Source organism: Oncorhynchus gorbuscha, linkage group LG18 (assembly GCF_021184085.1).
Source record: "Oncorhynchus gorbuscha isolate QuinsamMale2020 ecotype Even-year linkage group LG18, OgorEven_v1.0, whole genome shotgun sequence".
Lineage (NCBI taxonomy): Eukaryota > Metazoa > Chordata > Actinopteri > Salmoniformes > Salmonidae > Oncorhynchus > Oncorhynchus gorbuscha.
Window position 1 is genome coordinate 68,422,513 of NC_060190.1, and position 16,205 is coordinate 68,438,717.

The 16,205-nt window shown below is 44.2% G+C and overlaps 1 protein-coding gene across 1 annotated transcript; it reads right to left on the reverse strand.

Moving 5' to 3' along the window:
* Positions 1-329: 329 nt before the first annotated feature.
* Positions 330-15,953, reverse strand: LOC124003968 (sodium-coupled monocarboxylate transporter 1-like). The gene is made up of 15 exons (XM_046312666.1): positions 14,814-15,953; positions 13,026-13,091; positions 12,726-12,777; positions 11,594-11,661; positions 7,716-7,870; positions 7,475-7,615; positions 7,239-7,368; positions 6,950-7,038; positions 6,517-6,629; positions 6,252-6,319; positions 6,070-6,156; positions 5,655-5,848; positions 1,841-1,950; positions 1,338-1,423; positions 330-1,200 (listed from the first exon to the last, which is right to left on the reverse strand). The coding sequence occupies exons 1-15, from the start codon at positions 15,168-15,170 to the stop codon at positions 1,075-1,077; spliced, it is 1,842 nt and encodes a 613-aa protein (XP_046168622.1). The 5' UTR covers positions 15,171-15,953; the 3' UTR covers positions 330-1,074.
* Between the last annotated feature and the right edge of the window lie 252 nt (positions 15,954-16,205).

Genomic DNA, 16,205 nt, shown 5'->3' on the forward strand with positions numbered 1-16,205 from the left:
GTGGTTGGGAGAGGGGGGAAAAGATGTCTCTTTTTATCTATGTTTTTTGGATGTTTGCGTATGGTAGGCTGAACCTGCATGTCCAAGTCAGCTGCCAACAAATGCATTAGTAGCATACAGTTGTTGGTTGACCCAATTAATATTGTCACCTTTGTAAAGATGCATGTGAAGCATGCAAGATACAGTTGCATAACTTTTTCCCTCCAAACCCGTCTAGAAATAAGTCTGCTTTGCCTTGTCTAGCTCATTGCCTTGTTTATGAAAACTTGACAATATAAAACAAAATCCCAAAAGAACAATCACAGATAAATCAAGCAAGCAAACGGGTATGCATTTCAGCACAATCTTTATATCCACAAAATGAATATTACATACTGTAAAATGTCTCATATCAGCCTAAAGTGCTGTAAACACAAAATAAATATGATTACATATGAACTGCATATGCTTATTTCTACTGACAATTAAGTTAGATTTACATTATTATATATTGTTTTATCTTAACACATGGTTGAAAAGTCCTACCTTACAACATGTGCTGTATACATTAAAATATTGCTTTACATTGCAGTACCCTTCCATGGCCGAGGTCAGGGATGCTCAGCTACTATTTGAGAAGGTCTGGTGGCTGGATGGATACGGTCATTTATTGAGATAGTAACAAACCACCTCACAACACATGGGATCCTAAACTAGTCACACCCCTCTTGTTGGTTTAGAGAACATTTTACAGTTTTAAAGCTCATTTCCTGCAATTCTATACATTTTGCCATTTCTTATGTGTGCTCATATGATACTTTAATGACTCTACAAAATCAATGGAGGCCCCCTGGGGGTCGAGGCACCTGGGCAAGTAATCTGGCTATGATAACTATAAGATTTAGATAGCTAGTTAGCCTAACATACATGAGCTAGCTAGTTGATCAACTGTATCAACCTACATTATTACACACTTGGGGTTCCTTCTCTTAGTAATGCATTTCATTACAATAAAAGTAGAATGGAAAGGTAAGAGGAAACATTGTTCTCTTGCAGAACTCCAGTTGACAGAGTGCATTTAGCTTGGTGGCAGCATCACATTTTAGTGACCTTCTCCACATCCTTCTCCACAATGTTAAACTGAGGGTCTTGGAATCCAGCGTTGTTTGATCCCTTATTCAGCTCTGACCCAGCCTTTTCATTTATCTCAGGTTCTGATGCCTGCAGAAGACACACAAAGACCACACCGGGAGCCAGTTAACACAGGCACAAAACATTTAATACAGCTGTAGGCCTACGGTATGAGAGAGAGAGGTGGGGTGAGGTGAGGTGAAGTGGGGTGGGGGGGGAAGCTTTACCTCTGAGTCCTTGCCACAGCCAGCACAGAATAGATCACTTCTCCTTACAAAGAGATCTGAGCTTAGCTTTTCCTGCTTGCAGCCACCTGGACAGACAACACAGGGAGACGTCACGTTTAGCTAACTGCATAAAATATCAATTTGAACCAGCCAAAGTCATTATGCCTAGTGCCAGGAATTGTCCCTTTAACAGACGTGACCAGGAACAACTAGCCCCAGAGTTAAGAGCTTAGTGGTTAAGAGCTTTGGGCCAGTAACCAAAAGTTTGCTGGTATGAATCCTGAGCTGACTAGGTGAAAAATCTATCTTTGCCCTTGAGCAAGGCACTTGCCATCAGAGTGGCAAAGTGGCAAAGGTCATGTAAGTGGCTCTGGATAAGAGTGTTTGCTAAATGACGTAAATGTCAAATGTAAAGTTTGTCCTGGTCAGGTCATGCAGTCAAAAAAAATAATTCATATCATGCACTATGCTGTTAGGGTTGGATCTAAAGGAGGTAGCCTCACCTGTGATAGCGCTTACCACCAAGCCCACGATCACAGTCACCAAAGTGCCCAGAAGACAGAAGTACAAGTAGGACAGGGAGTACCAAGAGTCTGCCAGAGCCGGACGGTCACTGTAACAATAAGATGAAGAGTCAGACCTGAGCCCACACTAACACAGTAGCCTTGCGCTAACACATTAGCTTTGCTAAATCAAATCAAATCTTATTTGTCACTTACAAGTATAGCAGATGTTATTGCGGGTGTAGCAAAATGCTTGTGTTTCTAGCTCCAACAGTGCAGTAATATTTAACAACAATACATACAATCTAAAAGTAAAAGAATGGCATTAAGGACTAAATAAATATTAGGATGAGCAATGTCAGAGTGGCAAAGACTAAAATACAGTAGAATAGAGTATACAGTATATAGATATGAGATGAGTAAATCAAAAATATGTAAACATTATTAGAGTGACTAGTGTTCCATTATTAAAGAGGCCAGTGATTTCAAGTCTATGTATATGGAACAGCAGCGTCTAAGGTGCAGGGTTACGTAACCGGGTGGAAGACGCCTAGTGATGGCTAATTTAACAGTTTGATGGCTTTGAGATAGAAGCTGTTTTTCAGTCTCTCGGTCCCAGCTTTAATGCATCTGTACTGAACTCGCCTTCTGGATGAGAGCAGGGTTAACAGGCAGCGGCTTGGGTGGTTGTTGTCCTTGATGATCTTTTTGGCCTTCCTGTGACGTGGCTGGTTTTCCCTTTGTAGTCTGTGGTTGCCTGTAGACCCTGCCACAGCCGTCTCGTGTCTGAACGCTTTCAGTTTAACTGACATCTATGCACGGTTAATGTAGGTTGTAATAGTCACAGTGGGTACAATATCTCCTATTTACTTCCTGATAAACTAAGTCACCATATCAGTATATTCGTCAATGTTATTCTCAGAGGCTACCCGGAACATATCCCAGTCCAGGTGATCAAAGAAATCTTGAAACGTGGATTCCGATTTGTCAGACCAGTATTGAATAATCCTTAGCACGGATACTTCCTGTTTGAGTTTCTGCTGATAGGAAGGGAGGAGAAAAATTGAGTCGTGGTCAGAATTGCAGAAGTTAGGGCAGGGGAGGTCTTGTAGGCATCCCGGAAGTTGTAGTAGCAGTGGTCGAGTGTTTTATCAGAGCGAGTACTACAGTCAATGTGTTGATAGAACTTTGGTAGTGTTTTCCTCAAATTTGCTTTGTTAAAATCCCCAGCTACAATAAATGCAGCCTCAGGTTATGTGGTTTCCAGTTTGCTTAAAGTCCAGTGTAGTTCTTTGAGGGCCGTCGTGGTATCAGCTTGAGGGGGAATATACACGGCTGTGACTATAACTGAAGAGAATTCTCTTGGGAGGTAATACGGTCTGCATTTGATTGTGAGGTATCCTAGGTTGGGTGAACGAAAGGACTTGAGTTTCTGTATGTTATCACAATCACACCATTATTGGTTAATCATGAAACATACACCCCAGCCTTTCTTCTTCCCGGAGAGTTCTTTAATCCTGTCGATGCTATATACTGAGAACACAGCTAGCTGAGAACCCTGAGCTCGTTTAATTTATTGTCCAGAGACTGAACATTAGCGAATAATATACTTGGATGCGGTGGATGGTGTGCGCCTCCTGAGTCGGACTAGAAGTCCACTCCAAATACCTCTTCTCGTCGGCTGTGTTTTGGATCAGCCTCTGGAATCATTTAATTTGTCCTGGGTGATACGAACAAAGAATCCAATACGGTAAAGTCGTATTCCCGGTCGAAATGCTGGTGAGTTACCGCCACTCTGATATTAAAAAGTTATTTCCGGGTGTATGTAATAACACAAAACATTTCCTGGAATAATAATGTAAGAAATAACTAACAAAAAAATATATACTACAAAGTTGCTTTGCAGCTAGAAGCAAAGCTGCCCTATCTGTCGGCGCCATCTTGTGAAACCAGACTGACCGCTGCATTTGTCACGCCCTGACCTTAGAGAGCCTTTTTATGTCTCTATTTGGATGGGTCAGGGTGTGATTTGGGTGGGCATTCTATGTGTTGTATTTCTTTGTGTTTGGCCGAGTGTGGTTCCCAATAAGAGGCAGCTGTCTATCGTTGTCTCTGATTGGGAATCATACTTAGGTAGCCATTTTTCCCACCTATGTTATAGGATCTTGTTCTTGTATTGTTGCTGTTGAGCCCTACAAGGCTGTACGTTTCGTTGGTTTTCTCTTTCTTGTTTTTCCTGGTTATCGTTAAAGAATATGAGTAACCTACCTCGCGCTGCATCTTGGTCTAATTCCACCAACGACGATTGTCACAGAAGATCCCACCACAAAAAGACCAAGCAGCGTTTTCTGGAGGAGTGGACATGAGAGGAGATACTGGAAGACAAGGGACCCTGGGTGCAGGCTGGAGAATATCACATTTGTCGAGCTTGAGTGGGCCTTCAGCCAGGACGGATTGTGCCGGCTCAGCGCTCCTGGCCTCCGGTGCGTCTCTTCGATCCAGGATATCCTGCGCCGGCTCTGCGCACTGTATCTCCGGTGCACTTTCACAGCCCAGTGCGTACTGTGCCAACGCAACGCAGTTGCTGGACTAGGGTGAGCATCCATCCAGGATGGGTTGTGCCAGCTCTGCGCTCCAGACCTCCAGTGCGTCTCCACGGCACAGTATATCCTGTGCCAACTCCACGAACGAAGCCTCCAGTGATGATCTATGGCCCGGAGCCTCTAGTGATGATCTATGGCCCGGAGCGTCCAGTGATTATCTATGGCCCGGTGCCTCCAGTGATGATCCATGGCCCGGAGCCTCCAGTGATGATCCATGGCCAGGAGCCTCCAGTGATGATCCATGGTACGGAGCCTCCAGTGATGATCCATGGCCCGGAGCCTCCAGTGATGATCCATGGCCTGGAACCTCCAGTGATGATCCATGGCCCGGAGCCTGCAGTGAGGATCCATGGCACGAAGCCTCCAACGTCGGTCCCCTGTCAGGAGCCTCCGGTGACGGTCGCCAGTCCGGAGCCTCCGGCGACGGTCCCTAGTCCGGAGCCACCAGCGACGGTCCCCAGTCCGGGGCCTGCAACGAGGGTCCCCAGTCCGGGGCCTGCAGCGAGCGTCAACAGTCTGGGGCCTGCAGCGAGGGTCCCCAGTCCGGGGCCTACCATGAGGGTCCCCAGTCCGGGGTCTGCAAAGAGGGTCGCCAGTCCGGGGTTGGTGACGAGGATCCCCGCACCAGAGCCACCACCGAGGATAGATGCCCACCCGGACCCTCCCCTATAGGTTCAGGTTTTGCGGCCGGAGTCCGCAACTTTGGGGGGGTACTGTCACGCCCTGACCTTAGAGAGTCTTTTTATGTCTCTATTTGGTTTGGTCAGGGTGTGATTTGGGTGGGCATTCTATGTGTTGTATTTCTTTGTGTTTGGCCGAGTGTGGTTCCCAATCAGACAGCTGTCTATCATTGTCTCTGATTGGGAATCATACTTAGGTAGCCTTTTTCTCCACCTATTTTATAGGATCTTGTTCTTGTATTGTTGCTGTTGAGCCCTATAAGGTTGTAAGTTCTCTCTTTCTTGTTTTTCCTGGTTATCATTAAAGAATATGAGTAACCTACCTCACGCTGCATCTTCAGCTAATTCCACCAACAACAATCGTCACAGCATTGACGTTTTCATTCAGTGAAACAGAATGTGAGCTCACAAGATCAGGCTGGTTCATAGTTAGCTATAAGCAACATAGGACTCTAGAATAAAATTGTGCACTATATGTGGAATAGGATGACTTTGAAGACAGTGATTATAGAGTGACCGTGAGTAACTCACTCAGGCAGAGGGGTCATTGTTACTGCACTGGTCCATGGGGCCAGGGTGGTGTAGTTCAGGTCCTGTGTGTGGTTACAGCCTGCCACACTGATTGGCAGGGGGTTGGTTTTATCAGCTAAGGGTGGGTATATCTGAGCTCCAATCCCCACCCACAGAGTAATAACAAGGCCCACAATCAGCCCTGTGAGTCCCCCCTGCAATGCACAAGGAAGCCGTCTCAGTCTCACCCATAAAGATACATTACATTTCTATGTCATTATATTGTCTAGCGTTGTTTTGTATTCAACAACCAAAATCTTTGCATGTCAGAACATTTATAGTGTTACTGGTTAGTAATATATCTTTGAGTAAATTAGTAAATCATTCTTTAAGTATGAATAATGAAAGTGATATGAATAAGATGTGGGATACCTACTGTTGAGTTTGCTGTGCGCCAGAACATGCCTAAGAGATAAAGCCCAAGAAGAGGGCCACTGATCATTCCAAATATGGACAGGGCTGCCTGAAAAGAGAAAACGTTAGAGACATAAAGTAGAAGTGACAACTACGAGACAGCAGGTGGCGATACGGAGTCACTTCTGATTATAGTTTTCCTACCTGCAGAATGCTCCCCATCAGTGAAGCTATTGCAGCCATCCCAATGCACAAAAATCCGAAGAAAACGCCTGGAATAGGTGCAAAGGTAATTAAATATTCCATACACATTTCATGATTGTAAATATATTTCAATGCAAAGTATTTTTCCATGCAAAGTATTGACATATAATGTACATACCTCGGCAAATGTCAAACTGACCTTTATTTGTGTGACATTACTATTTGAATGAACCCACATATACACAGTGTTTTGTGTGAAACTCACTGAGGCCCATGTTCATCCAGGTCACCTGTTTATCTGTCAGGTTTTTGTACATTGGCCTGATGAAGTCCTCCACAGTGACAGCCACCAGTGCATTGATGCTGGAGGACACAGTACTGAAACAGACGCAATGACAATAGATGAGGCAAAGAGAAAGATGAGGAATTGCCCTTTGTCTCCAGGGAACTCATGTTTAAACACATTCATTGGTAGGTTAGTTGTAAAAGTAGTGGAAGATTGCATGCATTTGTTAGTGTATACCTGCTACACACAATAGGCGGACCGCGGTCTGGTTCCGGATCCAGAACGGGGAGGGGTTGCGAGGTAGGGGTTTGTTACTATGCTGATAAGTGACTATATCTATCCAGATCTTTGCCACCTGGAAGATTTGTGTCAGCGGACCTTGTCTACTTTGGTTCCCCTGGAGAATACTCACCTCAGTGTACCACTGTATGCTGCCGCAACAAACAACCCAGGGACTCCAGGATAGGCTGCCAGGATGTCCATTACCAGGTATGGAAGCAGCTTGTTTACACACACACACACAACACACTATTAATCACACACACAGTCCTGTCCAATTCACACATACATATTAATACACACGTGTACATGTGTGAAATAGGACAAATATAAGCACTCACCCACTAGCATTCAATAACACTGCCATAGTGCAGCACTGTCCATGCCTGTGTAAGAGCCATAGCTGTGTTACATTTACTGACCTGATCAAGTGCCCCTACATCACCATTGGTGAGTGGATCACAGTTCTTGTAAATGGAGTACATGGTGAGGCCGGAGAACACTGCTAAGCTCACAGTCACCCAGAGACCAATCATATTCACATACAGTGACCTGAGGGTTTAAAAAAAGCCAACATGGAACAAACACTCATATTGCTATTCTTCATTCACAGCTTTTCCTGTATGTTATGACTGTGGAAGGTAGGAGTGCCACTCACAGTTTGGCTTGAGTTAGGGTTTTGCAGGAGATGTAACGCTGCACCTGTGACTGATTGATGGAGTAGATGGACACCCACATCACACTGCCACCAACCACGATCGTCCAGAATGTGTGACGCTTCAAAGGATCTGGATCAAAACTGCATTAGAAGGTATTAAAGTGGAAATTCTCAGCTAACTATAGGGAGTCATACTGTGGTGGTAATTAATCCCTGCATGACGTGTGGACATTTTACTTACTCAAAAAGGTTGAGCCTGCCTCCTTGGTAACAGTCATCCCAGATCTTCCCCAGACCTCCCTGGATGACAGCCCCCCTGGCGATGACAGCCACGAAGCCTGCTAACATGATCACCATCTGGAACACGTCTGTCCATATGACCGCCTTCAGACCTCCCTGAGAACCACAATGCAACATGGAGTCAGGGGAAGGAAGGTGTGCTGCAACCTCATGTGCACCAAAGAGGTTTGTTCATGTGTAGGTTTAAGTGTGTTCCCTGACCCTGTGACCTGACCAGGAAAAAAACTGGACCTTACAGTCATAATTGCCCATAACTGGGGCTGAGACTTTACCCTGCATGAATATGTCATGGGTTCAGGAAAAACATCTGGCCCTGGACAAAGATTCTTTCTGTAATGAGTCCGAAGCGAAGGATATACTGCTTTGTTGAGACAAGGCCCAAATCCCTGTCATCTGCGTGAAGTAAAGACAGTGAAAATGGGGGGAGGAGGGCTGGGTGCTGTGTAAGAATTAGCCGTCGAGTAGGTAAACCACCGCTACCACCACTACCCTCCAAATTATTGGCCAATGTGCAGTCATTGGAAAACCAACTGGACGATCTACGATTAAGACTATCTTACCAACGGGACAATAAAAAACTGTAATATCTTATGTTTCACAGAGACGTGGTTAAACGATGAAAAGGTTAATATAGAGCTGGCTGGCTTCTCCCTGTGTCACGTCTGCTCCTGCTCCTCTCCTCCAGCGTATGATGTCACCAGAGTACTAACCACTGGTCCTGGGATTCATCATTACGCACAGTTGAACACCTATGAATCATTACACCTTGCATCAGCAGGACAGAGCAGATATGTCTGGTAAGACACGGGGCGGGGGTGTGTGTCTATTTGACAATAACTGCTGGTGCGCGGTTTCTAATATTAAAGAAGTCTCGAGTAATTGTATGCCTGAGGTAGAGTATCTCATGATAAACTGTAAACCACACTATCTACCAAGAGAGTTCTCGTCTATATTATTAATAGCCGTCTATTTACCACAGACCAATGCTGGTACTAAGACCACGATCCGTATAAGGCCATAAGCAAACAAGAAAATGCTCATCCAGAAGTGGCGCTCCTAGTGGCAGGGGACTTTAATGCATGCAAACTAAAATCCGTTTTACCTAATTTCTACCAGCATGTCACATGTGATGGCATAGACTGGAAAATGTTCCAGGATTCATCCAATGACATTGAGGAGTATACCACCTCAGCTTCATCAATAAGTGCATTGACAACGTCGACCCCACAGTGACCATACGTACATATCCCAACCAGAAGCCATGGATTACAGACAACATTCGCACAAAGCTAAAGGCTAGAGCTGCTACTTTCAAGGAGCGGGACACTAATCTGGACACTTATAAGAAATCCTGCTATGCCCTCACACGAAAAATCAAACAGGCAAAGTGTCAATTCAGGACAAAGATTGAATCCTACTACACCGGCTCTGACGCTAGTAGGATGTGTCGAGGCTTGCAAACTATTACAGACTACAAAGGGAAACCCAGACGTGAGCTGCCCAGTGATGCGAGCCTACCAGATGAGATAAATGCCTTGTATGCTCGCATCGAGGCATGCAACACTGAAGCATGTAAGAGAGCACCAGCTGTTCCGGACTACAATGTGAGTAAGATCTTTAAACAGGTCAACATTCACAAAGCCATGGGGCCAAACGGATTACCAGGACGTGTATTCAAAGCAATCGCGGACCAACTGGCAAGTGTCTTCACTGACATTTTCAACCTCTCCCTGACCGAGTCTGTAACATCTACATGTTTCAAACAGACCACCGTAGTCCCTGTTCACAAGATAGAGAAGCTAACATGCCTAAATGATTACTGCCCCGTAGCACTCACGTTGGTAGCCATGAAGTGCTTTGAAAGGCTGGTCATGGCTCACATCAACACCCTAGACCCACTCCAAACAGATCCACATATGACGCAATCTCAATCGCACTCCACACTGCCCTTCCCCATCTGGACAAAAAAGGACCACCTATGTGAGAATGCTGTTCCTTGACTACAGCTCAGTGTTCAACACCATCGTACCCTCAAAGCTCACCACTAAGCTAAGGACTCTGTTACTAAACACCTCCCTCTGCAACTGGATCCTGGACTTCCTAACGGGCCACCCCCAGGTGGTAAGGGTAGACAACAGCACATCTGTCACACACTGATCCTCAACACTCGGGCCCCTCAGGGTGCCTGCTTAGTCCCCTCCTGTACTCTCTGATCACCCACGACTGCGTGGCCAAGCGCGACTCCAACACCATCATTAAGTTTGTTGACTACACAACAGTGGTAGGCCTGATCACCGACAATGATGATACAGCCTATTGGGAAGAGGTCAAAGACCTGGCATTGTGGTGCCAGGAAAACAACTTCTCCCTCAATGTGAGCAAGACAGAGGAGCTAATCGTGGACTGTAGGAAAAGGAGAGCCAAACAGGCCCGCATTAACATCAACGGGGCTGTAATGTAGGGGGTTGAGCATTTCAAGTTCCTTGGTGTCCACATCAACAACAAACTTTCATGGTCCAAAGACAGGCACGGCGACACCTTTTCTCCCTCAGCAGACTGAAACAATTTGGCATGGTTCCCCATATCCTGCAACATCGAGAGCATCCTGACCGGTTGCATCACCGCCTGGTATGGCCAAGCTTCCTGACGTCCGGGACCTATATACTAGGCGGTGTCAGAGGAAGGTCCAAAAAATTTTAAAGACTCCAGTCACCCAAGTCATAGACTGTTTTTTCTGCTACTGCACGGCAAGCGGTACCAGAGCGCCAAGTCTAGGACCAAAGGCTCCTTAACAGCTTCTACCCCCAAGCCATAAGACTGCTGAACGATTAATCAAATGGCCACCTGGACTATTTACATTGACCCCTCCCTTTGTTTTTAAACTGATGCTATTCACTGTTTATTATCTATGCATTATCTATGTCACTTTACAAATTACCTCGACTAACCTGTACCCCCGCGCATTGACTCGGTACCCCCTGTATACTATATAGCCTCATTATTATTATGAAATTTGATTTTGTTCCTTCTGGATGAATTTTTTTTTTTACTTTAGTTTATTTAGTAGATATTTCTTAACTATATTTCTTATTGGTTAAGGGCTTGTAAGTAAGCATTTCAGGGCTTCTAAGTAAGCATAAAGTTGTATTCGGCGCATGTGACAATACAATTTGACAACCTTGGGTTGTGCCGTGGCGGAGATCTTTGTGGGCTATACTCGGCCTTGTCTCAGGATGGTAAGTTGGTGGTTGAAGATATCCCTCTAGTGGTGTGGGGGCTGTGCTTTGGCAAAGTGGGTGGGGTTATACCTGTCCCAGACCTATTATTTGACCATGCTGGTCATTTATGAACATTTGAACATCTTGGCCATGTTCTGTTATAATCTCCACCCGGCACAGCCAGAAGAGGACTGGCCACCCCTCATAGCCTGGTTCCTCTCTAGGTTTCTTCCTAGGTTTTGGCCTTTCTAGGGAGTTTTTCCTAGCCAACGTGCTTCAACACCTGCATTTCTTGCTGTTTGGGGTTTTAGGCTGGGTTTCTGTACAGCACTTTGAGATATCAGCTGATGTACGAAGGGCTATATAAATACATTTGATTTGATTTGATTTAATGTCTACTTGTTAAATGTTGTTAAATTCTTATTGTAAATGCAATTGTTTGTAATATAGTTTAAGCTCTGTGTTGACCCGAGGAAGATTAGCTGACATTATTGTGTCAGCTAATTGGGATCCTAATAAATATTCAATATTAAAATATGTATTGTCATAGCGTGAAGGAGTTGATTGCTGATTGGTGAGTGAGATCTGATGAACCACTGACCAGGGTGCAGTAGATGATGCACACCACCCCAGTGGCCACCAGCACTCCCCAGAGGTTCAGCCCTGTGACTGAAACACACACAAGTACAGTCCTATTTACACAGCTTTTCCAAATAATACTAATAATACTGTTTCCATGACCTGAAACAAATAGATAAACGCAACATGTAAAGTCTTGGTCAGATCTTTCATGAGCTGAAATAAAAGCTCCCAAAAATGTTCAATATGCTCGAAAAGCACTCCACAAATTTGTTTCCATCCCTGTTAGTGAGCATTACTTCTTTGCCAAGATAATCCATCGACCTGACAGGTGTAGCATATCAATAAGCTGATTAAACAGCATGTTCCTTATACAGGTACACCTTGTGCTCTGGACAATAAGAGGCCACTCCAAGTGCAGTTTTGTCAAACAACACAATGCCACAGATCAGGGAGTGTACAATTGGTATGGTGGCTGCAGGAATGTCCACCAGAGCTGTTGCCAGATTATTTAATTGTAATTTCTCTACCATAAACTGCCTTCAACATAATTTTAGGGAATTTGGCTTTACATCCAACCAGCCTCACAACCACAGACCACGTGTGTTGCGTTATGTGGGCGAGCAGTTCGCTATTGTCAACATCATGAACAGTGTGCCCCATGGTGGTGGGGTTATGGTATGGGCAGTCATAAGCTACGGACAACGAACACAATTGCAATTTATCGATGGGAGGCCCATTCTTTTTAAGGTATCTGTGACCAACAGATGCATATCAGTATTCTCAGTCATGTCCACATCAATAGATTAGGGCCTAATGAATTTATTTCAATTGACTGTTTACCTTATGAACTGTAACTCAGTAAAATCTTTGAAATTGTTGCATGTTGCGTTTATATTTTTGTTCAGTATAGATGCATATGAATTCCCTGTGATATTATCACTTAGCCTAACAACATCTGCATATCCTCTTTCGTGCTGCATCAATTGGTAAGCAACTAGACAATACCTTTATTGGCAGGTCACAGACCAATTTAATTAGCTAAAGATTTATCATCAGTTTGGTCCAGTGATTGACCTTCTGTCAACAGTCAGATAATAATATTATTTTGATTCATTAAAGGACATTACAGAGATACTTTGCATATGACTTACTTTGATTGAGAGCAAGAGCTGGGGCGTAGATGACCATACCAGTGTACAGGGCCTGAAACAAAATCCGCCATTAGTTGATGGATGTAAACATATGCTTGATGCACATTCATAAAGCGGAATGTTTACCTTAGATGGCTTCCTGAAATCAGGCAATGGAAAAAAGGACAAGGACAAATGTTGCCATTTTCTGTAGTTAATGCATTATTGAGATTTTTGTTTCCACCATATCTGTTGGAAAACATTAGCTTCATTAAGATCTACCCTTTTGCCCCATTTTCATGATGTTAACTGAATATTTACCGTTTGTATGATGTACATGGTGGTCCCGATCACCCGAATGAACTTGTTGAAACGCATCTCCAGATACTAGAGAGAAAATAAACATTTCAGTCAAACCTGGCCTGATTTCATTGGCTTTTTACACTTGTAAATATTTTTTCCTAGTCAGGAAGTGATGATGAAGAAAGATTTATAGACTTTTCAGTAGTCTGTCTATCTGCAGATCTGCATCTCTTTTGTTCAAGACATAAATGGTTGCAGGTTGATGTTTATTGGGATGAATCTTGTCCTGGAGGCAGATCTGAGCGATATCCACTGGATATGCCAGCTGCAGCCAAAATTGGCTATATCTATTGTAAAAAATTGTGATAACAAACATTTTTAAATCTTAATTTAAGGTTAGCATTAGGCATAAGGTGTCACGCCTTGGTCATTGTATCTTGTGTTTTTGTTATATGTTTGGGTAGGCCAGGGTGTGACATGGGTTTATGTTGTATTTCGTATTGGGGTTTGTATTAATTAGGAGTGTGTATTAGTAGGGGTGTGTCTAGTTAGGCTTGGCTGCCTGAGGCGATTCCTAAGAGGCGATTCCTAATTGGAGTCAGCTGATTCTCGTTGTCTCGGATTGGGAACCGTATTTAGGCAGCCTGAGTGCGCGTTGTTTTCGTGGGCGATTGTACCTGTCTTTGTGTTAGTCACCAGATAGGCTGTATTAGTGTCACTCGTTTGTTGTTTTGTATTTTCAGTTATTTCATGTACTGCATTAGCTTCATTAAAAGTCATGAGTAACCTACACGCTGCTTTTCGGTCTGACTCTCTTCAAACAACAGACGAAGATCCTTACATAAGGTTAGCAGTGTGGTAAAGGTTATTTTTAAGTTTAAAATCAGATTTTAAGACTTTGTGTCAATGCCAGCCAGTGATTACCCTGCAGAACTGCCTCCAGTACATGACTCATCCCAATAAATGCCAACCTGCTAAATGGTTGCTTGGTGCACAAAACTAATTAAATACCTGTAATTACTTTTATAGCAACTAGTCACATATTTTTAGGAGGTAAAGTCCCCAGATGCTGAATGTAACATCTTGGCACCCCTCCTGGATTAGATTGTTTTCACGGATCACTGATTAATTATTAGTTACATTAAAACTGCTGGTGCAGCGGTCTAAGGCTGCATTACTACAGATCCTGGTTCGATACCGGGCTGTGTCGCAGCCGGCCGAGACCCATGAGGCGACACACAAATACCCCAGTGTCGTCCGGCTTAAGGGAGGGTTTGGCCGGCCGGGATGTCCTGGTCCCATCGCGCTCTAGCGACTCCTGTGGCAGGCTGGACGCATGGACGCTGACACAGTCAACAGGCGTATGGTGTTTCCTCCGACACATTGGTGCGGCTGGCTTCCGGGTTAAGTATGCATCGTGTCAAGAAACAGCGGGGCTTGGCGGGGTTGTGTTTCGGAGGACGCACGGCTCTCGACCTTCATCTCTGCCGAATCCGTATGGGAGTTGCAGAGATGGGACAAGACCGTAACTACCAAATGGGGAGAAAAAGGGGTAAAAAAAAAGACAAATAACAAAAAAATACAACTGCTGGACATTTTAGAGCAAACCCTCTCTTCTTCACCCCCCTAGCTATCATCTTAATTCATACCCCTATAACTTTATTTCAATCCACCTTGCTTGCACTTGCTGTTTGACCGATAGGAATCATCAAGATATTTGCACCTCAAATGTTGTAATGTATTTGACATATAGTGGATGTATTTGACCCAGGTGGGTCTGACCCAGCCTGGTATATCTTACAGTACCTCGTAGGTGCTGGTGATGCCCAGGCGGTAGAAGAGAGGGACGAAGATTTCAGCGGTGATGATGGACATGATGGCATAGGAGATGCCAAATATCCAGAAGGCCGCCCCAAACCGATAGGCCTCTGCTGGAGTGCCGATCACGGTGATGCCAGACATGAAGCTGGCAGTGAGGGACATGGCGACGGGCACTGCTGTCATCTGACGGCCCCCCAGAAGAAACTCATCGCTGCTGGTGTTCTTGCGGCCCCGGATGGCTTGGAACAGGCCGATGCCAGCCGCCCCCAGTACTGTCCCCACAAACACCACGTAGTCCCACACAGAGAACGAGGCCACTGGGCCCCCTGTACCCGTCGTCATGGTTAATGAGTACAGAAGAGATCCCTCCGGCAGAGACCAACACTTATCTAATCTTCACTATCTAACCACTTTCACCCACTGGTCGCCACTTAGATCTTACAGGTTGAATGTTAGGCAATGTTGCTAATGTTTAATTTCCTTTCTTTCCAATGCACACTATTTTTCCTATTTACAATTTAATCAGATAAATGGTATGTGAATTACAGAACAGGTGTAGCATTGATATTTAACTTTCACTAAGTAGAAAAGGAATGTTTGATTTGATCAAGAATGTCAAAATAAATCCATTTTGTTCAAATTGAGTCCAACCTTTTTTCAGTATTCCAAGAAACAAAACAATAGCAAATAAATTCTCAGTCAACTAGATAAGCACCTCAGAAATGTATTAATGCAGATAACATGTTTGGATTATCGCAGTTCTTTGACACTTACAATAGACATCCACAATTGAAAGAAACATCCTTATACAAACGTCTGAGAATTCCAATAACAAATGTCCAATATTCCTATTTGTTGAGTCTTCCGTACTTGTTGAGGTTGAATAAAGTTGAGAATTACTAGAAATGCATCCTCCTGTTTAGCAAGACTTCCTTGTGTGGTCCCCTTATCCTAACAAAAGCATGGAAGAACACACTCTTGGTGTCGGCTAACCATAAACACACCTTTAGTTAATCATCACCCAAGGACATAATATACAGAATTCACTGCACTGCCTACCAAGATTCTAAAACGGAATGATCATTATATCTGACTTGATGAAGTGTGTTTGGCCCGCCTTCCGATCTACCATTAAATAGAACGGTTGGTATAGTGCTAGTGGTAGAACACCATGTATGGTCTGCCTGACACAGTTGTGACTTTCAAAAGCATGAAAAGGGTTCTGCAACAAGAAATCCTCCAGTACTTATGGACTCCAAGATCGGATTGCTCAACATTTGACTGATTAGACGTTCCAGAGAAGCAAAGTCATCTTTGAGAAAAATAATGCAGTCATAAATCAGCCATAAAACATAGTCATAGATCAGCCATAAATAA